The 27368-nt window shown below is 38.0% G+C and overlaps 2 protein-coding genes and 1 non-coding gene across 9 annotated transcripts in view; 2 read left to right on the top strand and 1 right to left on the bottom strand.

Moving 5' to 3' along the window:
• The first annotated feature begins 6010 nt into the window (after positions 1 to 6010).
• Positions 6011 to 6083, top strand: trnaa-agc (transfer RNA alanine (anticodon AGC)). Its single transcript has one exon. It is a non-coding gene; the product is annotated as a tRNA-Ala (tRNA).
• A 1703-nt stretch (positions 6084 to 7786) lies between these two features.
• Positions 7787 to 17967, top strand: LOC107692596 (nocturnin-like). 2 transcript variants are annotated; one of them, XM_016491723.1, is made up of 3 exons: positions 7787 to 7978; positions 14770 to 15036; positions 15972 to 17967. In XM_016491723.1, exons 2-3 carry the CDS (start codon positions 14778 to 14780, stop codon positions 16829 to 16831), a joined length of 1119 nt encoding a protein of 372 aa, XP_016347209.1. In that variant the 5' UTR covers positions 7787 to 7978; positions 14770 to 14777; the 3' UTR covers positions 16832 to 17967. The 2 variants fall into 2 exon arrangements, with proteins under 2 accessions (XP_016347209.1, XP_016347208.1); XM_016491722.1 differs by lacking the exon at positions 7787 to 7978 and adding an exon at positions 12849 to 13092.
• A 2468-nt stretch (positions 17968 to 20435) lies between these two features.
• LOC107692595 (ETS-related transcription factor Elf-2-like) overlaps positions 20436 to 27368 on the bottom strand; it is a 26849-nt gene continuing 19916 nt past the window's right edge. For 3 of the 6 annotated variants that reach the window (XM_016491716.1, XM_016491717.1, XM_016491718.1), the window contains exons 4-9: positions 23177 to 23287; positions 22863 to 23063; positions 22659 to 22739; positions 21801 to 21990; positions 21303 to 21659; positions 20436 to 21228 (exon numbers count right to left, since the gene is read on the bottom strand). In XM_016491716.1, coding sequence (XP_016347202.1) covers positions 20586 to 21228; positions 21303 to 21659; positions 21801 to 21990; positions 22659 to 22739; positions 22863 to 23063; positions 23177 to 23287 — 1583 coding nt within the window. In that variant the 3' untranslated portion in view covers positions 20436 to 20585. Of the gene's footprint in view, positions 21229 to 21302; positions 21660 to 21800; positions 21991 to 22658; positions 22740 to 22862; positions 23064 to 23176; positions 23288 to 25698; positions 25900 to 27368 lie in introns of those variants that run through there. The other 3 variants (XM_016491720.1, XM_016491721.1, XM_016491719.1) reach the window with 3 other exon arrangements.

Here is a 27368-nt window from a genome sequence, read left to right as displayed (position 1 = left end):
AAAGAGCGTTTATTTGAACGCATTTATTGTTGTGCAGCTTATATCAGCTCGTTTAGAAGGATGAAAAGAATGAGGGGGGGGGTGAAGATGTCTCAGCCGGTATACAACTTAGTTAAGCTCTAGATCACTCATTTCAGTTTGTCTTTTAAATGTCGGACAAATTAAACATCCAGTTTATCAAAACCTCTAATCTGGCCTGAGGGACTCTGTGAGTGTGTGCGTCTGTACGGAATGGCGGCTGGCCTCAGGCAAGAAAATGCCAAAACATGAGCGGCTGAATTTGAAAATAAAAGGCTTGTCATTCAATAGCGCGAAAGAGAAATTAAGTGTGCGTTTGTGCGCGTGCTTGTACCCCAGTCAATTACTGCATCCTTGAGAGAAGGACAAGGGTTTAACTAGTGACACGAGGAAGTCAAAACAGAGTTGCCTACACACACACACAAACACATTCACGGTCTTATTTAGAAGCTCGGCTGTTATTGCCAGTGGCAACAGCATTATATATTGATTTCCACCCAGAGGAATTGCGATACGGAGAGGAAAGAAATACGAGAGAGGGAAACTTTTGATTGGCATGCAATGGATAAAGTGAACTACTTATAATGCAATGCCAGTAGACCAGAGGAACTTGACTTAACCAGCATGGACAGAGTAAAAAAAGAGGGATGGAGTACTCTCTAAGGGTGTGCGTATGAGGTGGAGGTAATCAGTGATCTTTCGTTTCCGCCCTCCCCGATCTACTGTTGCTAAATCCGGATGACCAGATGGCCCCCACGCTCTCTTTCATCCAAGCGACAAGAAGAGAGAGCAATGCTGAGACTGGAAAGGAAGGGGACAACGATGAAAGACGACTTCTTTTACTTGAGGACAGAGAGAAACTGCAAAGTGTGCGAAGATACTTTTTAGTAAAAAAGGAGAGAAAAAAAATATCGAACTGAGGGTGAACTCGCTCTCTCTCTGTACAGCCTGCTCCGTTTTCAGCGATGATTTCACTCTACCCAGATTCGGAAATGATCGATATGAGTGAAAAAGAGTGAAAAAAAAAAAAAAGATCAGAAATGTTTCAGGCCTGGGAACTGCTTTTGGCAAAATCAAAACGAGGGATCTATAGACTCTGACTGCAGATTTTGTACCTTTAATTGAGATGAATGTAGAACCGTCTGGTGCGGCTGTGGATCACGTGCTTCAAAACCCTGCTGGTTCAGGCTGGTTTGGTGCTGGTAGACCTATAGTCATTCTATGGGTTGATCAAAAGGATATTAGCACACCAGGATGCAAATGATAATATTTTCTGGTGACCAGTTGTGGTCTTTGCTGCAGGGGTTCTCGAATCAATAGCTCTTAGTTTCTACTCTCTTCTTGTCTTTCTCTTTGCTGCTCTCTTCAAATGAATATTTAAATAAAAGCAGTCAGATCTTAAAGAATCAGAATTTCCCTTGATCTTCAGAGATAAGTGTTCAATGTACTGTGAAAACATACTCTACATGTAACTTTCAGAGCTCAAAACATCCTCTCCAGTCCAAAAACACTATTGAAACTAAAGGCTGGAATACACTATGCAAATTTTTCAGATTTTTGCCCCCAGTTTGCTATCTGGAGGAGGTGATAGCTGGCGAAAATCAGAGCCAGTCTGGAGATTTCGGGTAGTCGAAATTGACAGATTTCACAGAAAAATGTGTAGTGAATGATGGGCACAGACTGTGATTTCATCCACTCTGAGGATATTAAACATGTTTGATATTTTGAGTCGATTTTAGAACATATTATTTTAAATTTTCATGTATCTCCCAGCAATGAGGCACATGTTTTTGCATGAGTTTGATGAGTTCAGAATAACTTTAAAGTCTGGTAGAGTGTGATCTTCAGTCATTTCATGAAAGATGCCCAGTTTGTCTCTGTAACCAGTTACAAAGTTGGCAAGTGTATGATGTCCAGCATTTAATAATCTGTTCAGATTTTAAAAGCCATGTACTGTATTCCAGCTTTAAGCAGCAAAAATGGTTCTGAAATTGTTGAAAACATACATTTAGAACAAACGTGGCATATTAAAAGAAACGTTCACTCAAAAATTAACATTTACTAACATAAACATTCATTCACTTTATGATTACTAGATTTATATACTCCAAAGAATAAAATGGTATTTACCATCATGGTAATGTCCAAACATGGAATTACTGTAGTACAATGTCCAAAAAACATAGGCTACTATGGTACTTAAGTAGTACTAAAGTTTAAAGATAATGCATTTGTGTATTATTGAGACAGTATGTCTCTCTGTTATTCATGGCTAAAAAACAACCTCCTCTCTCCTCAGTTTCCTTGTCACCTGTGTCCATAGAAAAGGATTACGGATGAAACAGAACAGGAATGGAGGGAGTGTGAAAGAGAAGAGAGAATGGAGGGGCCGCCAAAAAGGTCATGTCCCAGCGACCAACCCGCCTCGGGCATTACTCATTAGCCTAGCAACAAGCTAAGTCCGGTAACAGTGATGACCTGAGGGGGGATCAAACCAGAGAGCAGATTCACCACATTTCTGAAATTTTACCATGATCTTCTACTAAATTCAAGCTGAGAGCCTCAAGTTAGCAATGAATAATGACAACCTTGAGCTGCTTGAGTTTAAAATGAGTCAGCCTGATCCGGGTCACTGAAGTGGAAACCTTTCAAAAACAAGATAAATATCTGAACCTCCAAACGCCACATAAATTGCTTACCTCAAAGATAAAAAACTCAACTCAAAAAGACTCAATGAGAGGCAGCTCTTCAAAGGGGAAAAGTCAATTTCATGCAATCAAGAAAGATCATAAGATGACTAGATTAAGTTGTATAATAACCCCTTTTTTGGTACCAATTAAATTCCTTTTAATTTCAATCTGCCTTTTGGCTTTTTAGAACAGCATGAACATGTACTGCTCTCAATGGGCTCCATTCATTGACAAATGCATTGAAGTGTTCTTATGTGCGCAGAGAAGTTTCTCATAAAAAACAGGTGCATACCGAGGAAGTCTATAATACCTGGAGTCATCTGTTAGCATTCCCATTCATCTCAAAGTCCCAAGCCCTTCACAAGCAACTTTCCTGAGCTGTGACATGAAAGGTAGGGGAAAGACAGGGGGAAAGTCTATTTCACGCTTTTAAAGCCCCTCCAAAAACAGATGGGGCATGGCTGAACCATTTACTACTGTATCATCTCAAAGTCCCAAGCCCTTCACAAGCAACTTTCCTGAGCTGTGACATGAAAGGTAGGGGAAAGACGGGGAAAGTCTATTTCACGCTTTTAAAGCCCCTCCAAAAACAGATGGGGCATGGCTGAACCATTTACTACTGTTTACTATTATGAAACAACTGTGATTTATATGTTGCTTGCATAAAAGATATTGCTACATTTTATGGTCATCAGAAGAGTTTTTTTGTTGTTGTTTTGCCCTTTGAGCCATGTAGTTCCAACATCTAACATCTACCTATTTTTATTGTTATTTTTTGTTAAATAAATAAAAAGAAAACAAGTCAAAAGAATAGAAAAGGTATAGAGAACGCTAGTGTTAGAAGGTCATTTTTTTATAATAAATAAAAGAAAATAACAAATCCCAATTTAACCCCAGTTGACAGTTATGCATATAACAAAAAAAAATCAGCTTTGCCAAAACAGGAATAAAATCTTAAAATGAATTGAAACTAATAATATTTGTAGCGAATCAGCTCATAAGGGAAATATGAATAATTAATCACTTAGCAAAGGTGTCGGGGTTGCCATGGTAACCAGTGGCCTGTGGTCATTCGCAGACATCCTGGCGCCCAGTCTATTGGGTGAGGGGTCTGTGACGACTTGTTAATCTAATGAATAACTGATTTGTTAAATCAAATTAAAAATTGTGTTTTTGATTGGTCCAGACGCTACATATTTCACAGTTCTGATAAATAGCCTAAATGCAGCCTTGATGAGCATAATAGACTTTTTTTTTTCTTTATTAATTCACGCATTTATTTTTCTCATTCCCTCACTACAGTAAATGATGCTTTAGGTGTTATAATTTATCATGACTCTCTCTGTTCTTACAAATCTGGCTCCATCTTGCATTTATGCTTCATTAAACCTCATGCAGCGCTACAGGCACCTTTGAATCCAAAGAGAAGTTAGACCCAACCTGTGAAAACATGTCAGATTGGTTTTGTAGGTCTTTTCTATTGCTAATGAAACTGAGAGATGTATAGATCGCTGCTGATATGCAATATGTAATAATCATGGGCTTCATTCATGAAACACAAGCAAGGATATCTGTGAAAATGTATCTGTACTTCCTCTGTCCTATTGAACTGAACACAACAATTTGCAGCAAATGGATTTATGAACGATTCACACATAAATTCGCTCTGCTCGTGTTTCATGAATAAAGCCCCATGTGCATGCCCAAGGGAGCTGAAGGAAGATCAGATCAACCAAAACTGGGATTTATCAGCATTTAGCACCACCTGCTCCCAAGACTGTAGGTGTCAATATTTTGTTTCATCATCACCGAAAGCCACAAGATGTTAGGAAGAGCAACTGAGGCATTTGATATTATAATGGTGATCATATTTCACATCCCATACAATTATGCTCATATAGATTACAAAACCGCTACTACAACAACAAGGCTTCTTCTTTAATGGCCTACTGCACTTAAACAAAAAAGTAATCCTACAAAGTTGCATAAAAGGCGTAAATACCGAAAGATGCTGTCAAAATATTCCACAGGGTCCTATATGTGCAAGGATTAAGCCAGTTTTTTGTCTCTAATTTCACAGGTCATTTTTTTAAGAAGTACATTAATATACAAAATTATTCAAATGAGCAGGAATATTAAATTAAATGTACTGGACACAGGTGGCAATTTAATTATTACACATATGAAATATTGGTTTAAGATTTTGTTAAATCATGTAAAAATTGCCATGTAATGCAAAAATTCATGCAATGTTTAATGCTAATTATATTTAGATTTTATGGGCTGAATCATGGCTGCAACAAAATGAACTGAGACACAAGTAAACATTCGTAACAAGAAAAAAAAACATTACAAAACATAACAGAAATACAAAAAGTAAAGAGAAATGCAAATATATCATTAACTTAGAGCATTTCAGAGTTCACATACTAGCATAATGGTGTAAAATTTGACGTCATGGCATTAAAGTAAATCCAATTTCGGATAGGAAATGTTGTCAAATGTTACCTGTACACTGAAAAAAATTATTCGTTGAATTTACACATTGTTTTAAGGTAAGTGGTTGCAATCGATTTATTTTAGCTACATTTAAATAAACAAATATAGTTGACTAACTTTCAATGTTTTTTTTTTTAATGTAGCTAAAATAAATTGTTTACAACCACTTACCTTAAAAAAAATTAGTATAATTGTTTCAGTGTAACTTTTCTCAGAGCTTGGATAGTAATGTTTGTACATCAGTGGTAGAGCATTGCGTTAGCAGCGCAATGGCCGTGGGTTCAATTCCCAGGGAACACACATACTGATAAAAAATGTATAGCCTGAATGCACTGTAAGTTGCTTTGGATAAAAGTGTCTGCTAAATGCATAAATTTAATATAGAATCTTTTTCTACAACAAAGGTTTTTGTGACAGAAATTTTAAAAAAAAAGGAATACAATTAAGTTTTGGGTTTTTGGGCAGAACAAAGAGATTGAATTTTGGTTTAATAAAACTTTTAATTAAAGGTAAGTTTTATTTACACAAATATAGATTTACAGAAATGTAGTCTTTAAACACCTCGATATAGTTTCAAAGGCAAACGAATGAAAGTTGGCCTCTGAATGGATTTAAAAATGGGGCTGGACCTAACATGAAGAGGGATCTTAGGGAGGACAGCTGAAATGGACAAAAGCATAACCTCTCGGTTATTTCTACAACTAAATGGTGGCCAGTGCAAAGATGCCAGCACAGAGGAGGGACGGCCTCTTTTCTTCAAACCCATTATAATAGCAGTCGCTCCTTGAAGATGTCTTCAGCCAGGGGAATTAGCTCAAATGGTAGAGCGCTCGCTTAGCATGCGAGAGGTAGCGGGATCGATGCCCGCATTCTCCAAGCTGGGTCCTGCCCTTTTATGCTAATTTTTTTGTCCCTAAAGAGACAGACTACGCTTTGACGTGACGCTCCCTACGTGAGCTTTTGGGGTTCACTGCTGCCGAAAGGTTTTTTGGACCAGGTCCTGCTCATATTCATGGCAAAAGCAAGTCCCACCGAGATCTGAACACAGATCACTAGATTCAGAGTCCAGAGTGCTAACCATTACACCATGGACCCGTGACAGGAGCAGCTGTCGCTCACAGGGCCACAAAGACTAAAGCACTTACAGACCCGCCAGCAGCATCACCAATAAACAACTTATTTTCCTGCCGCAAGAAAGCATGCAGATTTGAGCTCGGATCGCTGGATTCGAAGTCCAGAATGCTGACCATTACACCATGGAATCACCACTGCTTCGTTGGTGGCCATTTGGGAGGCAGATAGCACTGTGGCTCTGGGGAAGCAGTTAGACAGAGGGGTTGGATCCCAGTGAATATTGGTCACTGGCCCCCTCGACCAAAAGGCAAAGACACGCGCTAACCAGCTGAACTAACCAGCTAACATGAAAGAAATTAAAGCAGCTGAAAAAAGGAATGCCTTAAAACTCTCTAAATAACTTGCAATATATACTGATCAACACCCAGTTGATAATATGCTTTTATACTATTCTTATGCTGCTTGGACAACTGGGTTGTAATACAAGCATATTATAACCTAGTTGTAATATGTTTTTAGACTTTTTTTATGCTGCTTGGATTTATTGTTTGTGTTTGATGTTTGTTATAAGTAAGTTTAATAAGGGTTATTAAAAAAAAGTTTCTACGAGCTGTTCAGGATGGAATAACTGAGTAAAAAAAATAGAGAGACTGCTGGAATAAATTGATTTGTATCTCGGTTACTAATGCTTGATATTAACATTTAAATTACAATCTAACGTATCTACAGTGGAGATCAAAATTAGAGAATAGTTTATGAACACTTTTTTTTTTCAGAAATAATTAAATAATCGTCAACGTTCAAAATTGTAAGGAATTTTAGTTGTGGCTATACCATGCTAGTAGAAAAGTGTTTTACAAAATAACAGTGACAAAGGATCACTGTCACCAAGAGACTTTTAATCAAGACACTAGGCTGGCCATTTCATTATTTCCGTCTCCCATCGGACAAAAATGAAATTAAACTTGCTTTCATCACTGACGTGAACTTTGGACCAGTTCTCCTCAGTCTATACAACATGCTCCTCAGCAAAGGTTAGTGTAGCCTTTTGATTCTTTCTGCGAGTTTTTATATTGTGCTTCAGAATTTATTTAACTCGTGAAATATGCTTTAAAAACCTGCTTTTACTCCTGTAATGATAACTTCAAATAGGACTAAGCAGTGACCTCGAAATTTAGGAATCAAATCAAAATATGAATTACAGAGGATGGATATGATAAATGAAATGGAAAAAAATAGGACTAACAGGACGTGGAGTAAAGAATATAATGGACTGCAGTAGGAGTGAACATGGAATGAAATATCTGATTTGCTTTCCGACTAAAACGGGACTCGTGACAAGAATATGATGACTAAAGTATATGTGAAATAACTAGAACCAGAAGATGGCAGTAATGCAACGTTAAGGATGCAAGCTGCCGTTAAAACCCAAAGAAGAAGAAGATTTGAATGCAGGCGCCCCCTTGAGGACGAATCCTGTGTTTCTACATGCATTACCACTTCAATCCATCAGATTGCAGTGTAACACCGTTCATCGGGAATCACTGGTCCTATATGACCTTGCGTTAGTTTACAGCTGTTTTTGTGCCGTGTGTATGCTCGAGGAGGTTACTTTTGTTTCCAAAAGGAGGCAGATCGCATCGACACACGCAATAACCGAGCTACAAGAGGAATATTCAGTGTTTGAATCCACTCTGGTGAGTGACAAAATCGGCTACGCATAGCCACGCTTACCTTTAATGTATACGCTATGTCGTCCTTTATGTCTTCTCTGCATTTGTTCCTGTCGGTTTCATCGATGATCGGTCGGCGCAGCGCACATTATTGATTTCACACTGTTCTCCAAACTAACGTTACCTCCATGAACTGTAACGTAGTCGAAGTTCTTGAATCACAAATCATGTTAAAGTGCTGCATGTCCTCCAACTAGCTCTTGTGATGGTCTTTGTTTAACTTAAGAAAGATAACGCTACTGTAATGCGTTCAACTCAGTCCACTTGTTGATAAACGTATTATTCACATAAACATTAACGTTACGGCATTTAAGAAACAATAGGCTGCATAAGTTTACATTTGAACCTACTACGAATAATTAAATGATACAGTTAGTGATGCTTCCATGTGAAAATGTTGTCCTATGACTACGATTATTTTATTATGAACAGTTACGCAGTATCAACCAAGTAACGTTAAGAGTGACAGGCTAGTTCTAAATATTAGCATGGATATGATCTTCTCGTAAGCACGAGGCCGCAGGTATTCATAATCATAACATCAGCACTAAGAGTGATATTGACTTCATAAAACAGTTCAATGAAGATAATACTGAGTAACTTACACTTTTAGACACAATATCGCCAGTTCCAAACAATGCCAAAGCAGGATCAATGGTTAGCCTCACTGAGAGAAACACAGCAATGGCGTTTCCGTTCTTGATGAATTGGTTACTTTAACGAATCGATTGTATTAATGATTCAATGACTCGTTCATAATACATTTTTCGCCACCTACTCTCGTATCGATGTAACAAACATTACCACCATTAAAGGGATAGTTCACCCAAAAATGAAAATTCTGTCATTAATTACTCACCCTCGTGTCGTTCTACGCCCATAACAGTGTGTTCACACCAAACGCGAATTTAATTATTCGCGCGAGTAGATTACATACAAAGTCAACGCAAAGACGCGAATAGAGGCGAATTCGCGCCAGGCGACGCGAATGACGCGAAATGCGCGACGCGTTTGCCGCGAACGCGAGATATTCGCCTCAATTTATTACATCACGCGCTGGCACAGATGCAGTATATTAACGCCACGGGTCATCAATAAGGTGCAGATTTGGTCTTCAGTTTGTGTTTCCAACACACTTTTGCACAGCGCGCAACACGCGCTCAAACTCATCAAAAGTCAACAAGTTCAACAAGCAACAACGACTAAGTGACTGCTGCAGAACGCACGCGAGAGAGAGACGAGTCAGCGCAGATCGCGCGTCTCATAAGTGAGTGGGAATTTACCGAACGTGGCACTTGCGAAAGTTAACACTGTATGCAATACCCGCAACCTCACACCAAATTTCAGGCCATGTAGATAGGCAAGCATATACAGTAGCAAATCATTTAGTAAGCAGAAATCCAAAATTTACCTTAACATATTAAGTTAGAGGAACATGTGACTGAATCGATGCTTGAAGAATGCGCTTCCGGCAGCCACGATGAACAGTTGGCGGTTAAAGTTTTCTATGCACAATTTCATATGACGAAAATCACGAGACCTATTACTCTCAAACCAATCACGTTTATGTATAAAGCCTCATCCATACTGCCAGATGCGCTCGTGGAGACTTGCGGTGCGGAGCCGGGTGCGAGTATAAACGAGCATTAAGAGACAGGCTGCATGAGTGCGGCAAGCATGAACGGCTGGTCCGTGACGCGGGGAGAAGCATTCACAGACACAGGCTGTTTGTGCGCTCTTCTGAATTGGGAATAGCGAACATGCATCATAAACTTATTTCAAATTAATCTGTTGGGGAGATAAAATGTGTAAGATAACGTTCACGTACTAACAAAAACATCTAAGAATGTAACGTTATCTTTTATTCTCCAGTACTGAAAACAACCGATAAGGGAGCTTTTGATATGCGCGGTGACACAGCTCTTGCAAATTACCTTTTTTGTTCGTTGTCTGTCATTTCGAAGCTTAAGTTGCATACGGTTTTCTTTAGTTTTAATTTGCCTAACTATCGATATGACCCAGTAGACGCCATAATCCCACTCTGTCTCTCTCCCATCAACGCGTTCCGTTTTTTTTTTTTTAATGGTGGGTGTTTACGCAGTTGGCTAGAGCAGTGCTGATTGGGGAGAACGGAGGTGCGCTCACCCTTGCCCAGGGCAAGTAAGATTGCAATTCAAGGCTGGCAGTCATGCATATGCTCTGGAACAGAGTAATATCGCGTCCACATCGCAGACTTTGCGATTAGGAAATCGCAACGTCTCAAATCGCGATTTCGATTCGATTTCGATTAATCGCACAGCCCTACCACACAGCTCCTGAGGTGAATCGATGTGTTTGTGTAAGAAAAATATCCATATTTAAAACTTTATAAATGGTAATCTCTAGCTTCCGTCAACTGTTCTACACGTGTTAACAAGAGAGTAGCGTTCCAGAGGATGACGTAGGATGTATTTTTGGGTGAACTATCCCTTTAGCAGGAATGGGAGTGGAGCGAATACCTATATGTTGTGTCAGATCCGTGTTTGGTCTTCATGTTGCATGATGCAAACTGGGGAAAGTCGTGGCCTAATGGTTAGCGAGTCGAACTCATAACCCAAAGGTTGTGGGTTCGAGTCTCGTACCGGCAGGGATTGTAGGTGGGGGGAGTGAATGTACAGCGCTCTCTCCCTCCTTCAATACCACGACTGAGGTGCCCTTGAGCAGTGGGCAGCCATTTATGCTGCAGCATAAATGGTGTGGCATAAATGGTGCTCCGGGTGTGTGTTCACTGTGTGTGTGTGTTCACTGCTGTGTGTGTGCACTTTGGATGGGTAAATGCAGAGCACTAATGAGTATAGGAATCATGTCACGTCAAAGATTGATGTTTTTTCTTCGTTTTGAACTTATTTTCATTGACCTTTTTTTGTCTGAAACATAATTTCCGTGATAATATTTGTTTATAGGCCTACAACTTCTGTGTGTAAGCAATAGTACACTTGTAATTGTGTTACTGTTTAAATAAATAAAACCGATTCAGATTAGAACATCTTTGAGGGTATTTACACCTTAATGCATTTTGAGTGATTGAATCGGTATCTATTTGAGTTCACACATTCCATCTACACTTCCTTTGTGACAGTTAAAATGTGTAGTAGGAATGTAATGTGGATGTACTACATTCATCATGTTGTCATTGTCGCTACACTGCCATTCACAACTCCTTTCCTGTGGCCTCATGGGATTGTAAAGCATCCATCAGATGCACACTTCACAATCTTGCTGGAATTTGTCCAGGCACTTTTCGATTACTGTTTTATGAATACTGTGAATTCTGACATACTACTCTTTCCCATACTGTTTTTCACCTACTGTATAGTTAGGAGGTATGCAGCCATAGTCTTTTCATGATTTTATGAAAGTGATGATACGCATGAAGTGGCAAGTATAGACCGGTAATTCATGTACTCTGAAACACAAATGTCATTATATCTTATCGTGTATGATTTCTCATGACTGCTTCAGCTGTCACTTACAATTAACAGCTTCTTTTATGGCACAGATAAGCAGGTTAACTAGGAGTCAAATTGCAGGAGATCTGATTAATCTCATGAATGAAGCTAGAATGAGATAAGAGACAATATCTTAATTTATTGGAGGATCTTTTTCTTACAGTGCCATGTTAACCCTTTAGTAGAGTCATATTGATCTAACCCTTCATCTGTAATAATAGTGTTGCTGTACTTCCCCACATTCTGTTTGTGTGGATGAAGCTATTTTTGGTCTGTGACTTTTAAGCATGACCTCAAACTTAATGTTGAATGGCAGTGAGGTATATTAGCACAATACTGACCTGAAAGATATGACACTCCTTTACATTCCTTCCCAAAACGTACAGTGGCACTACCATGGTGGAGTGATGGGATCAAATTTCAGTGTTATGTCACTTTGATATACTGAATACATGGACCATATTCATATACCATGCTATTACCAGGCATTCCAGTTATGTGTAAATATTAGAAAAGTTAAATGTAATTGCTGCGACTTTTAAATATTCTATTAATTTCCATGGCTTTTCCCGGCCTGTAAATCACAATGTTAAAAATGTCTTTATATTTGTAGTTTTCCATGGGAATCAGAATACCTAAAATGCCATTCAAAAAGTTTGGGGGGTCCGTATGATTTTTAAATGTTTTTGAAAGAAGCGTCTTATGCTTACCAAGACTGCATTTATTTGATTAAAACATACAGTAAAACCTATAATAGTGTGAAAAACTATTACAATTTTTTGCCTTAGTAGAAATTTCACACAGCATTCATTCATTCATTCATTTGTAACATTATCAATGTTTTTACTGTCACCTTTCAATCAATTTATTGTGTCCTTGCTTAATAAAAGTATTCATTTAAGTATTAATTAAAAAAAAAATCTTACTAACATCAAACTTTTATTCAACCATGGTACATTTTGTCAGAGATTTGAAATTATCCCTTTTAAGTAACATAACGTAAGACAGTAAAAATGTATTAAAATTGTTAGAATGATTAAATCAACATTGTGTTTTTGAACCATATCATGATCAAATGCTGACTTAGTAGCATAAAATGCGTGCCAAAAAAGTAGGTGACTGTTGCTACAGATTATTGGGAATGTACAAACCGCTAACGTTGTAACCTTGCCCAACTTCCTGAATGCCAACTCGCACAGTTAGAGACATTCGCCATTAAACGAATTACACCATATGTTATTTATCACACTTTTGCAAGAAAAATGGTGTGGTTTGTTGTGTTTTGTTAACGTCAGCATTTTGCTTTGGTACTAAATGCGTATAGTGTGAGGTGCAAAAACCACATGTGGTGACATGGTTGCTTTATGTACCCTTGGACACCCTTCTGACCTGTGTACTCGGCGCGTGTGTGTGTGCGTCCATATGGTCTCCTGACGTCTCAAGTCTGTAATCTCATTCTGTCAGAAGCAGTTTAACACACGCAGCCAGTTGTGCATTTCTGCTGAGCATCGCTCACACAACCTTACAACAAACACACACACTGCTGTAATACAGACTTGAAATCCAGACCTGAAATCATGGAGGTTGTTGGTAAGATTCCTATAATTCTAATGATAGATGTCATTTTTATTGGTTGGTTAAATAATTTTAATGTTTAGCTTTCTATCTGTGCCACTTGGTTTTAACTCCAGTTGTGTTCTGAGGAATTGAGGTGAACCCAATATAATATATAAGGTCATAAATGGACATTTTTATGTTATTTAAAACTGTGTGTAGCCTGTATATTTACAAAGAAGTACTATGTTGATACCGTGGTGCAGTGATGGTATCAAATAGCAATACAATGGTACTTTGATATATACTCTACTGTTCAATAGTGTGGGATCAGTAAGATTTTTAATGTTTTTGTTTTTTTTAAAGAAGTGTCTTATGCTCATTAAGGCTGCATTTATTTTATGATCAAAAATACAATAATATTGTGAAGTGTTATTACAATTTAAAATAATGGTTATACTACAGTCTTCAGTATCACATGATCTTTCAGAAATCATTCCAATATGCTGATTTATTATTAATGTTGGAAACAGTTAACATGTTTAATATGTTTTTGGAACCTTAATACTTTTTTTTTTCAGGTTTCTTTGACGAATAAAAAGTTAAAAAGAACAGCATTTATTCAAAATGGAAATCTTTTTCTTAACAACATACATCTTTACTATCAGTCTTTACTATCACATTTGACAATTTAGCATGTACTTCTTAAATAAAAATATAAATGTCATAGCATACTGACCCCAAACTTTTGCACAGTAGTGTATGTTGTGCAAAATAAATAACATACAACACTAGATGAACACGCCAGTGATATCAGTATCCTAATAAATGCTGTTTTATTTTATATGGAGCAGGTTGCACTATGAAGGTTGTCATGTTTACATGTAATTTCTGCAGTGGTGTTGTTAACAGTTACTACATTTGCACTGATGGGTGTCAGCACAAAATAATTAAATAATTGAAATAATACAAAATGATTTATAATAAAAAAAAATAGTTTTAATGAAAATATTATTTATCATTTTATAGTTACAATTATTAATTATTTTGTATTTACTTTTGTAATTATTTTATTTTATGAATTTTATTTAGTCACACATTGAGATCTATTCAAGTGCCATTAAAGATTATGATATGGTTAAATTAACTCATTTAACAGCATTGAGCAGCAAACCCCCCAGTGATCTATAGAGTTCAGAGGCAGCTGAGTTCAAAGCTAACCAGGCGTTAATCAAGGCATGTTTAGTTGTTTACGGTCAAGATGGATTACCAGGAACCTACAGACCAACAGAAAGCTCTGGTGTAGCCAACCAGGACATTCATTTAAAGTGAGGAAGTCTACACCTGTGAACTTGTATGTTACTGAGACCTTGAGATCAATGGAGCTATTACATGCATGAACGCCTCTCAGCTCTGAGTGTGACGTGTTTTATACAAGTCATGTCTGGCCGATCCTACTTGCTGCTCTCAGTATAAATGAATTAACCATGTGTTTGCTTGTCCTATTTGAAAAAGATACAGGATAGAATGTTAAAGTGGAAATAGGTGGCAAAGCCTGATTTAGTTCAGCACAACTGCTAATTGTAAAGGTGTGTTCACACTGACAGCTATTTGCAGCAATGTGACAGAGAGTTTAAGAGAGTTGGTGATAGAATTCCGGGGGGAAAAAATCAAGAAAGATCCTGATGTGATTGGTTGATTTGTTTCTTTCAGCATGTTCCATGGGCAGCAGCACTAGCAGTCTCTACAGTGCCCTGGCTAAGACCTTCAGCAGACCTGCTCTCCCTCACCCGTGTGACTCCACTTACAATCCAGGTAACGATCTGGATCAAGACCCAGCGGACCCTTTGGAGCTGCTGCGGGAATGTAGAGAGGTTTTGAGAAACCGGCCAGCCCAGCTGCAGAGAGCTTTCGTTCAGACCGGGCATGGAGACGCCAGGCAGACGATCAGAGTTATGCAGTGGAATGTACTTGCACAAGGTATTAATCTTCATAAAGAAATGACACTGAATGACATATGTGACCCTGGACCACAAAACCAGTCTTAAGTCACACGGGTATATTTGTAGCAATAGCCAACAATACATTGTATGCGTCAAAATTATCTTTTTTTTTTTTATGCCAAAAATTACGTTATTAAGTAAAGATCATGTTCCATGAAGATATTTTGTAAATTTCCTACCGTAAATATATCAAAACTTAATTTTTCATTAGTAAAATGCATTGCTAAGAACTTCATTTCGACAACTTTAAAGGCGATTTTCGCAATATTTAGATTTTTTTGCACCCTCAGATTGTATCTCGGCCAAATATTGTCCTATCCTAACAAACCATACATCAATGGAAAGCTTATTTATTCAGATCTTAATTTAAAAAAATTGACCCTTATTCCCTTCGAACTGGTTGTCTTTAAAATACAAATCTTGTGTAATCCCAGGCTATCTGTAATCAGAAGCACATTTAAAACTGGAATATAATTTCATTTCATTCACATGTGTTTCATAAACACATAATCCTTTCTGGATTACAAGCCGCCATCAAAATGATACATTTAATTATTCCAGCTGCTGTGAGAAAAGGCTATAAACGATCGGCCACCTGCAGCATCCTCACATGCAATAGCCTAGTAGCCGGGACAACTTCTTTATGTTTACAGAAGTGACGTAATGACGCAGCGGCATGCTCGAATTTCCCGCGAAAACCTACCCGTACCACTCAAATTAGAAACCATTATTATAAGCTGACCGTTGTGAATCGGGCTAAATTTTAGGCGATAGTTTCGAACACTGGCTGGTTATGTACTTGCTCAAATATTGATTTTGGATCATTTTTAACCAAAAAAAGTTACAGACTGCAGCTTTAAAGTCATTTTCATTTAAACCATTTTTTTCCAACTTCTCTCTGTCCTGTTGCAGCATTAGGTGAAGGCATGGACAGTTTTGTGCAGTGCCCCATGGATGCTCTGAACTGGGCTGAAAGGAAGTATCTGATCCTGCAGGAGATCCTAAGCTACAGACCTGACATCATTTGCCTACAGGAAGTTGATCACTACTTTGACATGTTTCAGCCTGTCCTGGCAAGTTTGGGCTACCAGAGCAGTTTCTGCCCCAAACCGTGGTCTCCATGTCTGGATGTGGAGAACAACAACGGCCCAGACGGTTGTGCTCTGTTCTTCAATCACAAATGCTTCCAGTCACTAAACACAACACACTTACGACTGTCCGCCATGATGTTGAAGACCAATCAGGTGGCGATCATCACCGCTCTACGCTGCCGAGCAACAGAACGTGCGTTTTGTGTCGCGGTGACGCACCTGAAGGCACGGAGTGGTTGGGAGGTCCTACGCAGCGCGCAGGGCTCGGATCTGCTACGGAGCCTACGAAACGTTGCACAGAGCATCGAGACCGAAGAAAATACAGATACCGACGTTCCTCTGATCGTATGTGGCGATTTTAATGCCGAGTCGTCAGAAGACGTCTATAGGAATTTCGCAACATCTAGTCTGGGATTGGACAGTGCGTATAAGCATTTGAGTGCAGATGGGAAAACCGAGCCTCCTTACACAACGTGGAAGATCCGGCCCAGTGGCGAGAGCTGCCACACGCTGGATTACGTGTGGTATTCGCACAGAGCGTTTGATGTTAATGCAGTTCTGGACTTTCCTACAGCCGAACAAATTGGACCCAATAGGCTTCCTTCCTATAACTACCCTTCAGATCACCTCTCCCTCGTCTGTGACTTCAGCTTCAAGGATCCGGCGCTTGTTTCCCAGTAATTACGGACGTGCTAGTTATTTTGCAGTCGAGACTTGTGTTGGCACAGCGTTTCTAAATATTTTGCATTGTTCATGACTAATTAACGATTCAGTCAGTATATTCCGAAAGGGACACAAAAACGAAAATGCTGTCTTCATTTGCTCACGTTTCGCTTTCTTTAGATTTATTTTCATTTTCAAAGACTACAGCACAATAAAACCTTCACGAAGCATAAAAATCACTGTCAAAGTGGTCTGTACAGTACAAAGTAAGTTTGTTCATACAATACGATAGCTTTGTGTGAAATCTTCTATTCCATTTTTGCTCAAACTGCAATCAAAAGTGTTGCCTCAAGACTTGTCATATCAGGTTTGACATTAATAGAGACTTTAAGAGCTGCAAGAAGTAACTTAAATATCAGTCTGTTGCTCACACAAAGTTATGGCATGGCTTCAGAAATATAATCATACTAGAGCTGCACGATTAATCGTTAAAAGATCGCGATCTCGATTCAAACACCCACGCAATCCCATTTTTAAATGACAGCAATTCACCCGTATCTATTAAACCTTTGAAATAATCATACTGGATCATTCAAATCTGTGTGATTTAAATCTTGACTGCAGAGCAATAATATTTTGTCATACATTATTTTGTTTAGTTCAGAATCGTGGGAGGATCGTGAACTATTTGAGACTAAAAAAAAAAAATCGTGGTTCTCAGTTGATCCAGAATCTTGCAGCTCTAAATCATACTATAGTCATGTGGACTATTTCTGTGGAGCTCACCAGTGTAAAATTGTTGTTTTATGGAAAAGAGCAGCTTGGACATTAGCTAAAATATCTCCTTTTGTGTTCCACAGAGGAAAGTAAGTCATAAAGGTTTGGAAAGACATAAGGGTGAGTAAATGATAGCACAATATTCAGTTTTGTGTGATATTATTCCTTTAAGCTCTTACTATGTTCCTGACTTTGAGAATGTCGGTTTAAAAGCAAAATGTTTCATTTATTTTATTCCTAATATATGACTAAAAAAAAAATCACGCTGGAAATATTTTTTGGTCTTATTGTTGGCAATGTCATGACAGTGTGCACAAATAAAACTGTTGCATTGTGGTATTTCATATTGACGAAAATAAAGTATGTTTGGGAGGGTATCAAATTCTGCATATAATGTAAGTCTTTTTTCACTTCACTTATTTATTAATTAATCATTTCCTTTGTGGAACATCCCCAAAATGGTCATTTCACAGCTAGTTTCACCGGAATCTACATAATCAATTTCAGACAGTTAAACTATTAGTACCCGTCACCTGAGCTCTTAATTTTATAGTCATGCATTATTACTTCCTGCAGGGTTAAACAGTTTATGAGCTAATTATAAATAGTCTTTTTTGTTGTTGTTGTTAGCTGTAAAGGCCACTACAGAAAGAGGTTGCAACTCCATCCCTTCTTGGCAACTAAAAATAAGTTTAGAAAATAATAGTATATTTTATTTTAATATACATTTTATTTAATTTTATTCTAAGTAATGATACTGGTTTTAATGGGTTTAGTTTTAGTTAACTATTAAAAACCAAGAGTGAAACCTGAACAGGATGTCTTGTGGAGCTTTAAGAGATTGTGGTGTAGTAGAGTGTCTGTGTGGAAAGGTCAAGTTTCTCGCCAGATCACACAACAAATGTAACCATAAACACATCTAGTAAACACACTGCCCCCTCGTGGCTGAATATATAACTGCATGAACAGCCAACAAATACAACTTCTAGCTGCAGACTGTAGCACAATGACGTAATGACTAGATTTCCATTGAAATCTCTTGCTAGAATGCAAAACCAGTAAAGCATGTGCTCATATTTTGTGTGGGTGTATGAACTCAGTTTCAGCCTCATTTTCAGTGCACTTGGGGCCTAACTTGCCGCCTTTTGTTGGCAAGGACTATCTGGCTTTAGGCTGTGTTCACTAGGTCTGGTTGTTTTTAGTCTGTGGTCAGATTTTCTGCCAGTTTGATTTTTGCTGTGCAATTTTTGCTTCTGTCCTGTTTTTTGTGTTTCAGTTTGTCTCTTCGACCCAGCTTGGCATATTAAGAATTAGATTTTTATTATCAATGGGTATCAAACATAGTCCCAATTCTGTTCTGCAATTATATGGATTTTTTTCCTAGTTTGTATTTCCTAGGATAAAAAAAGTGAGCTGTAATTCACCAAAAGCCATATTTTCCTCTGACATTTGCATAGGATTGTTGCATTTTAGCACCCAGTGGCAGTCACACAGTGGCTGGTTGCATAAAATAGTCTTAGAAGTCATCTAATTTTTAACACTAAAAGTCAGATTGATGAATCACTGCTAGTTAGTCAGACTAGCTCTTAAGACAGTCTTAACAGTTTATGCAACCAGCCCCAGAACTTAAAAAAATTGGTTGTGAAGCAGCCGTTAGCCTCCATTTATTGTAAAATGGATATATGAATAAACATTACAGAAACAGTTTTCAAAGAATAATATTTCAGTGGAAAAATATTGGTAATTCCCACTCTGTTTTTAATCTAGTTTAGATTAGAATAAATCACATTTAGCCTGGCGGTTGCAAGCGGTCTAGCAGTAAATGTTCAAATATTTCAATGCATCTAAAGCTCAAATCTTTCAAAGTTGTCATTTGTTGGCGATCATAAAATAGCGACCCAAGATGCAACAAACAAAACAGCTCTGCAGCTGGCACAGATATATCAAAAACAACACCACTCAAATTCAGGAATATTTTTTGTATTCGAGTAAAATCTACTTGAGTACACTTTGAAACAAGAGTACAACAAAATAGAATATACTTCAAATGTTGAATATACAAACTAGATTATTCTGAACACAAACATCTTGTTCTCCCTCTTTAACGACTAATAAAATTTAAAGAAAAATGCACAGCAAATGTATTTGAAGTGAGGATGCATGCTGATGATTGACCTTTTTTTTTTTTGGAAAAATTGGCATCATTCCAGGATTTGGATCCAGATATACTTACACCTAATCAGTATGGTCTTTTTTTATCTGGATGATTGAGATGAGAATGCAAAAATGCTTTGCAGTTTGTTTGCCAATAATACTGTGCTTGGTACAATGTGTGAGGGGGGAAAAAATAAATAAAAATCGCACAAAACATGAGCATAACACAAAAGCCTAATAAGCTTGACTTAAAAGAATAACGACCAAAACAAAACAAAACAGTTCTAAGGCTGCATTGTTTATAAATTCAGTAAACTGTATAATTCATATATACAAAGTCCATTTCTTCCCTTAGTAGAGGAGGAGGGAGAATCAACACGTTCCTGTGAAACACGGGCAGAAGCGTGCGCTCACAGTGATCATCAAAAGAAACTGCTGGTTTTGCCTTGCAATTTAAATGTTAAAGGAAAAAAAACTTTATACCAGTTATAAAAAGTTGAATTTATCCTCCCTCAAAGGTTCACATACTTGACTACTTTAACTACTCACTCCTTAGTGTTATGCTTAGCTGTTATTAGTGTCAAAGTTAGATTTAAAAAAAAAAAAAGAAATGTAGGTCCCTTTAATAACTCATAATTGAAATGATGGCCATCCAGATTTAATCCACATGATGTGAGAATTGTGGTCTTTGCCTGATTTTTTTTTTTACATATAAAATGAAACCACAATTGAACTCCGAAACTGTACAAGTCAACAAATCTCCAGTTTGTACTCCCAGAATGGTATCTGGGGAATATAAGTTCATTTATTATTGTTCATGACTGACAAAAGGCATCACTCTTCAGCTCTCTGCTTCAGTCTGTGGATTTGAACCTTCCTCTATCACCACTGCTGCTGCTTCCTGTGTGGGATTGTCCTGCTCAGGCTGTTCTGCCGAAGTGCTGTCGGGTTTCGACTCTGCGCTTATTGCTTTTGGAGAAAGCTGGCTCTGTTGAATCTGGATCTGAACTGGAACTGATGCCGGAGTAGATGCCATCTGAACGGAGATTGGGAATTGAGTTTGCGTCTGGATTGAAACGGGGACCTGCGTCTTCCCCTGAGCTGGACTCTGCTGGGCTGGAACAGCCAATCTGACCACCTGCGCCCCAGACATGGGCGCAAGGGCTCGGACAGCGAGGGAGGCGCCCATCAGATTGATGCCCGTTTTGGCCTGTAGCTGGCATTGTGTGAGCTGGGCTGCTGGGATGGTGATTATCTTGGCGAGCTGGACCGTGATCTTGTCACCGTTCTCGGCTGTGGCGGGAACCATTGTTGGCATGGTCTGGATTAGGACTTTGGGTGCGTTTGCAACGGTTGCTGAGCCGGTGTTGGTAGGCGCTGTAGTGAAGAGTGAAGAGTTCGCTGACTGCACAGCCACAGTGGAGATCTTCTGTCCCAAGGAGTTTGTCATTACGACCGGCACTTGCATAGCAACCCGCACAGTCCTGGACACAAGATTATGTTTTAAAACATAACAGTTGAAAAATCTATTTTTTTACACAAATTTAAGACTGGTTACCTGGGTGCATTGGGGATAATGGTGGCATGGGACGGCTGTGATGGATCAGTTGACGCAGAGACCGTTACAATGCGCTGAACAGGAGTTGCAGTGAGCGCAGCTTTAGCTTTTGGGGAACCCGGATGGACCACAGTCCTACCGCCCCCTCTCAAGATAGCAGGGGTTTTGGAGAGGTCAGTTGCCAATAGTGTGTCAGATGAGGGAGGAACTCGCTCGTAGGTCTTCTCTCCGATTACGTCATCACCAGGGTCGCACTTATCGTCATCGATGACAACAATGTCTTTAGGCATTTCCTTAAACTGGTACACCAACCTCTGACCCTCTACTTTAGCCAAGATGCCTCTCTGATAGTAATACCTGAGAGAGAAACAAAGACAAATACAACATTAGAACAGGTAGTTCTAGTTATGGATACCGATTGCAACTGGTCAATATGGCATTGCAAAACGTGTTGGAAAAAGTCATCTTATGGTGTTTGCACACACACAAGCTCCTCACCTGAGAGCTCTGCCCATGGTTTCATAGTTCATGTCTGGTTTGTTCTTGTGTTTGCCCCAGAGCTTTGACACAGCTTTGGAGTCCACCAGTTTGAAGATGCCCTTCTCCCTCTGTGTCCACTTAATGTATCTGGGACAGGTGTTCTTATCCTGCAGCAGGTCCAACAGGAACTCCCACAGGTATGTACTTCCTGTAAGAAAACAGAAATAATCACAAAAGTTCAACATAAAAGTTCAACTGATTAATACTTGCAAATAAACAGCCACTGACACTCTAGCAAAACACAACAGATGTAAAAACTGAATATAATCGGTTCCATTTAAAAATAAATATTGCCATGGATGTCACAAATCCTGTTAAGAACACGTCATCAAATAATATAATCATTAAATAATAACAATTATATATACTGATGTATATATATATATATATATGTATGTATGTGTGTATGTGTGTATATATGTGTGTATATATGCATGTTTGTGTGTGTAATATATATATATATATATATATATATAAAAAATAAACATCAGTATATATAATTGTTGTATAATGTATAATTTTTTGGATCAATAGTGTAATCATTACAATTACACATTTTTTATTATACATTTTAATTACACGTTTATTGCTCTCTAAAGTACTGATTACCCAAATTACCCAAAATTGAGTATAATGAATACTATCATGATGTATACAATGTACAACAGAAATACATCAAAGTAATGAGAAAAAAATTGGATTATAGTACATTACATTACAGTTCCTTTTTGATTTTGCAGTTAAATATGACCCAGATGTTTCCTCACCCATTGATTAAACATATCATGCATATAACACTGAATGTATGAGACATACCTTTCCCTTCTCTAGACTTCTTCTTGATGCCCAGGTCTGGAGATCCGTTTGAAATGTGATGGGGTTTGGGTTTCCGCCCAGCTGAAAAGATTAAACAAATGACAGTTAAAAGTTTAATTTTAAAAATTAAAGAAATATAAATGAAGTTAACAAAATATATTCACAGACATCCCATTTAACTAAAAAAAATAATCTGAATATTGCCTTTGCCAATGTTCATGTTCTCACATTTTCTTCTTTTGGTGGGTTCCATCTCCAGCATCTCAGGCTCCTGAAAAATCGTAACCACCTCCATGGGCTCCGAGTCCTCTGTGCTGACCTCCACCACAGTCTCTGTCAGCACATCAGGTCGCATGGCAGCATGCAGGAACTCCGAAGTGTTGACACATGGAGGCACAAATACCTCTACACAACAGGAAAATAAAATCTTGGAAATCATGTTTTCCCCATGGTGTGGTTTTCTACAACAGTGCCTTGTTTTGTGATGTGAAAGCTAGAAGTGAGAGAGCAGTGCTCACCTGGGCTCCGGTCCCCACGCAAGCTGGAGGGAGAGTCCATGTGTAGAAGAGCTTCAGCAGCCTCAATGGTTTTGTCAGAGCATTGTACAGAGCCATGAACTGATGCTTCCACTGCAACAGACAGAACACACACACATACAGTAAAAACAGTAATAGTGTGAACTATTATTACAATGTAAAATAAATGTTTTCAACTTTGATGTACTTTAAAATGTCATTTATTCCTCTCAAGAAAAAGATGAATTTTCAAAAAAGAAGTCTTTTGTAAACTTATAAATATATTAAGTGTTACTTTTGATCAGTTGAATGCACCATTGCTAAATAAAAGTTTATTATTTTTTTGATCTTCCCAACCTAAACTTTTGAAAAGTAGTGTAATTATCAAATGCCCCATGCACTGGACGGCTGGTACACAAGCAACCTCATGTTTCAAACTGAATATCTGTACACTTAACTGACAATAGAGGGAGCTAGTGGGTGGAAAACGTGCATTCATGGTTACTCAATATCATAATATAAAAAAATTATAATAATAATAAAAAAAATCCCACAATCAAACCCCACAGAGTGAGTGGTATGTTTAAGCATGGGTGACGAGAAAACTGGTCTAGCAATGGCTATAAATCAAAAACAAAAAGTTCATCAAATAGATTTATAATATTTTTTCTCTTGTAAAACCTTTATGGTTGAACAAATTCTTTTAGTGACATCCATTTAGTATGGAGACTAAATCAAGTGTCTGTTTGACACTTTAATATGGTACTTAAGAGCTTTAAAACACTACTACAGTTAAAGAGGAGTTGACACTGAAAATATGCCTTCCAGTCGCTTTGTCACTGCAAATAATCAAAAGTTAAAGGGTTGACATGAGTGACAGACAATGCAAGTTGATCACTCTAACAAGGATTCACTAAATATAACCAAAACAAATGGTTATGAGAGAACATTATATGTAAATCCCATAAGGACCTATTAATACAAATTGTGCAACCTCTGAACTATAGCCTTCTTGAGATTCTGCCTTTGCACCTATATAGATCCAGGGGTGTCATACCTGCAATCAGTCTACTCAAAGCCCAATTAATGTGCTCTCAGACAGTTTGGATAAAAGCATCTGCTAACTGACAAGTCACTTCCTTGGACGCACTTATTTAGAAACAGGTGCGGAGATGCTGATCTCAGACAAGCAGTTCATGCATATATAGGACAGAACCTCCAGCCCTGCTCCCTTTGACGTTAACATCCAGAGCCACTAGCACCTGTGCCAGTCTATCCAAGCCATCACTCAACTCCCATTACAACCTGAGCCTGCCCATGTTTGGCTAGGCGTGTCTGTTGCTGCACACGGGGGCTATCTTTAGGCAGTCCCAGTCATAAACACATATACACAGTGTCCTCTAGAATGGGTGACCCGGCATGCATTTACTTCCTGTATTCAGACAGCTCTGCCCTTGGAGACAGGATACACATCAAAGTGTAGATATTAAAACAAAATGCTTATGGTGTACATGATATATGCTCTGCATATGGCCTGCTTTCAAACAATTACTATAAAACAGAAAAAAAAAAATTCTAACATTCCTTTTGAACTACAAGTGTTATATCGTTCAGTCCTCGTAGATATATATTTAAAATGATAGTTTACACACAAAATATACTACATAATTTACTCACCCTCATGTTGTTCCATACTATAATTTTTGGAAGAACACGAGGATGATAACTGTTGACTATTTTTATTTATGTTTTAAATATTCCTTAAAGAGGCCAAACAACTGCTTCAGAAGTATGTTTTTATCCAAGAATAAACTAAAATAAAAACCTAAACATATCATTTTAAAACGCGAAAAAGTCAAAACAATACTAAAAGCTCTTTAAACAAATAAATTAATTAAAATAAATAAAAAACCTTCTGCCGATAAGAACAATGAACATTCACAAATATTCATAAAACACTACAACAGCTGCTAAATATCGAATCACGTCATTGTTGCTGTTCATATAATAATAAATACATTATTATTATCAATAATTCAGCAAATCGTAAACCACCAGTACAGAAGACTTAACACTGTGGTACTATTTTTCTGTCACTAAAATAGCGGTCCACTCTCCGTGTCCTTCCGACTGCAGACAGCGTGGCAAAGACGTAGGAAAGACAACATCTCTCCCACTTCCTGGTTTCAGAGCAGCGCACCACCTCCAGAGAAACCCGTTATTCTAACACGGTCCACATTTAAAACGCCCTCAGCGCCGTGCAAACTCAACACTGTGCACGCTGCTCACGCATAACACAACACACACGCCTTCACGCTACTGTTCAGCACTCCAAGAAAGCAGATAAGAAAATTAGGCAACGCCATGCAGGTTGCCAACCAAGGTGATCACTTCCTGAAATGCCCTCCATTACTTTCCAGCACAACTTCACGGATCTCACTCAGCGCTGCGGTGCGAGCACCGCTCTGCTGCGCCCCAAACAAAGCCACGCTGGGGAGGATGAGCAAGCGCTGTGGTCTTTTTACCTGCTCGGATAAGCAGATCGAGCTGGTTAGCGGGTCCATCATGCAGCGACGTCGCCATGTTTCGTCCAGAGGTGCAGAATTCACATTGACTCGCATTGAAAGCGTTTAGAGACGCACGACTCACGTATCACTCCGCCTCCACAGGAAATCTCCACAAATTCAACAGCGCGCACAGATCCTTCCGCGCCAAACACAGGAAATCCTCCGCGCGCTCTGCGTTACGTTCGATGTACATTTACAAAAAAATATTTTAAAAATAGCAGTTAAAATTACGCACATAAGTATTTTAAAACACGGGAAATCTAAAACTCTCTACAAAGTGAATTTATTGAAGTTAGTGAAAATAACTGTTCTGATTTTTTACTGTCAAGAGGGATATTCTTTATAAAATATTGCTAAACATCTTTTTTTTTAACTTTCGACTGTTATCTAAAAGTATCTAAAACATATAAATAATTGAAAAGAACTGTTCTGACTTTATAAAATATTGCTAAACATCTTTTTTTTTAACTTTCGACTGTTATCTAAAAGTATCTAAAACATAAATAATTGAAAAGAACTGTTCTGGAGAGAAAATTATATGTGCATTTCTCATATTCTTCTTTGCGTCTTATTTTGTATTTTATTATTAACAAGTGGTACATACAAATACAAATAAAAAAATAAAATATTCTTAAACATCTTGTCTTTTAAGCACTTTAAACTATGATCTCAAAGTATATTAAATATATATAAACCACAAAATATATTTTTCTTTTTCCTTTCTTGCGTTGTATTTTGTATTTCATTCTTATCTAGAGGGACATTCTTTAAAAGCATCTTCATATTCCAACATCTTTATGTTATCCTTTATGCATTGTCACTGTGATATCAAAGAATCTAAAATATTTCTGGACGAATAATAAGGGGGAGGGGGTATTATGATGTCACGTGACACTTGTAAGTATTAAGTATAAGTGACTTAAGTATTGGCATTTTAAGTATTATAATTATTGTTATAATACTTCCAAAAATTATTATGAGACGAATGACCATATTCTGCGCAGCCCTTCAAAGCGTGCCCACAAGAGGGCAGTAGAGATTTATCACAAGACAGGACCTTGGCAAATCTACACAATTTATACGCCCTCATCCTCATGTTGCTCCTAACCATTACTTGATTTCTTTAGTGGAACGCAGAAGGAGATGATTATCCGTTCTATATACAACGGATAATAACAAATAGTAGGCAAGCACCAAACTAACTAATAACATAACTGAGACATAAGAAAGCAATGTGCAACTATTATAGTCTACTCTCCCTGTAGCATTTAATGTCCATCAACATCCACCCATTAAGTATTTTCATTGGGCGATTCAGGTTTACAAATGCATAATGCTGGTTACAAGTCATGTTCACAAACAGTGGCTTCATAAAGTCTCTCTGCCAACAGCAACTACTGGAAATCACAGGATTCAAAATATTTGATCATGCAATCATGAATAGAAAGCATTTTGTTCAAGTGAACAAAATCACATTAAAGGGATCATATGATGCTATTTCAATTTTTCCTTTCTCTTTGGAGTGTTACAAGCTCTTGGTGCATAAAGAAGATCTGTAAAGTTGCAAAGACTAAAGTCTCAAATCCAAAGAGATATTCTTTATAAAAGTTAAGAGTCAACCACACCTA

The sequence above is a fragment of the Sinocyclocheilus anshuiensis genome, unplaced genomic scaffold, assembly GCF_001515605.1.
Source record: "Sinocyclocheilus anshuiensis isolate Anshui unplaced genomic scaffold, SAMN03320099.WGS_v1.1 scaffold50, whole genome shotgun sequence".
NCBI lineage: Eukaryota > Metazoa > Chordata > Actinopteri > Cypriniformes > Cyprinidae > Sinocyclocheilus > Sinocyclocheilus anshuiensis.
The sequence above is the reverse complement of the archived record's forward strand: the minus strand, read 5'-3'. Positions and strand labels throughout refer to the sequence as shown.

Excerpts from the sequence above, each read along its gene's own strand:
- LOC107692596 (XM_016491722.1), top strand. Across the intron at positions 15,037-15,971 it reads GTGGAATGTACTTGCACAAG|CATTAGGTGAAGGCATGGAC; the intron begins GTATTAATCTTC and ends GTCCTGTTGCAG.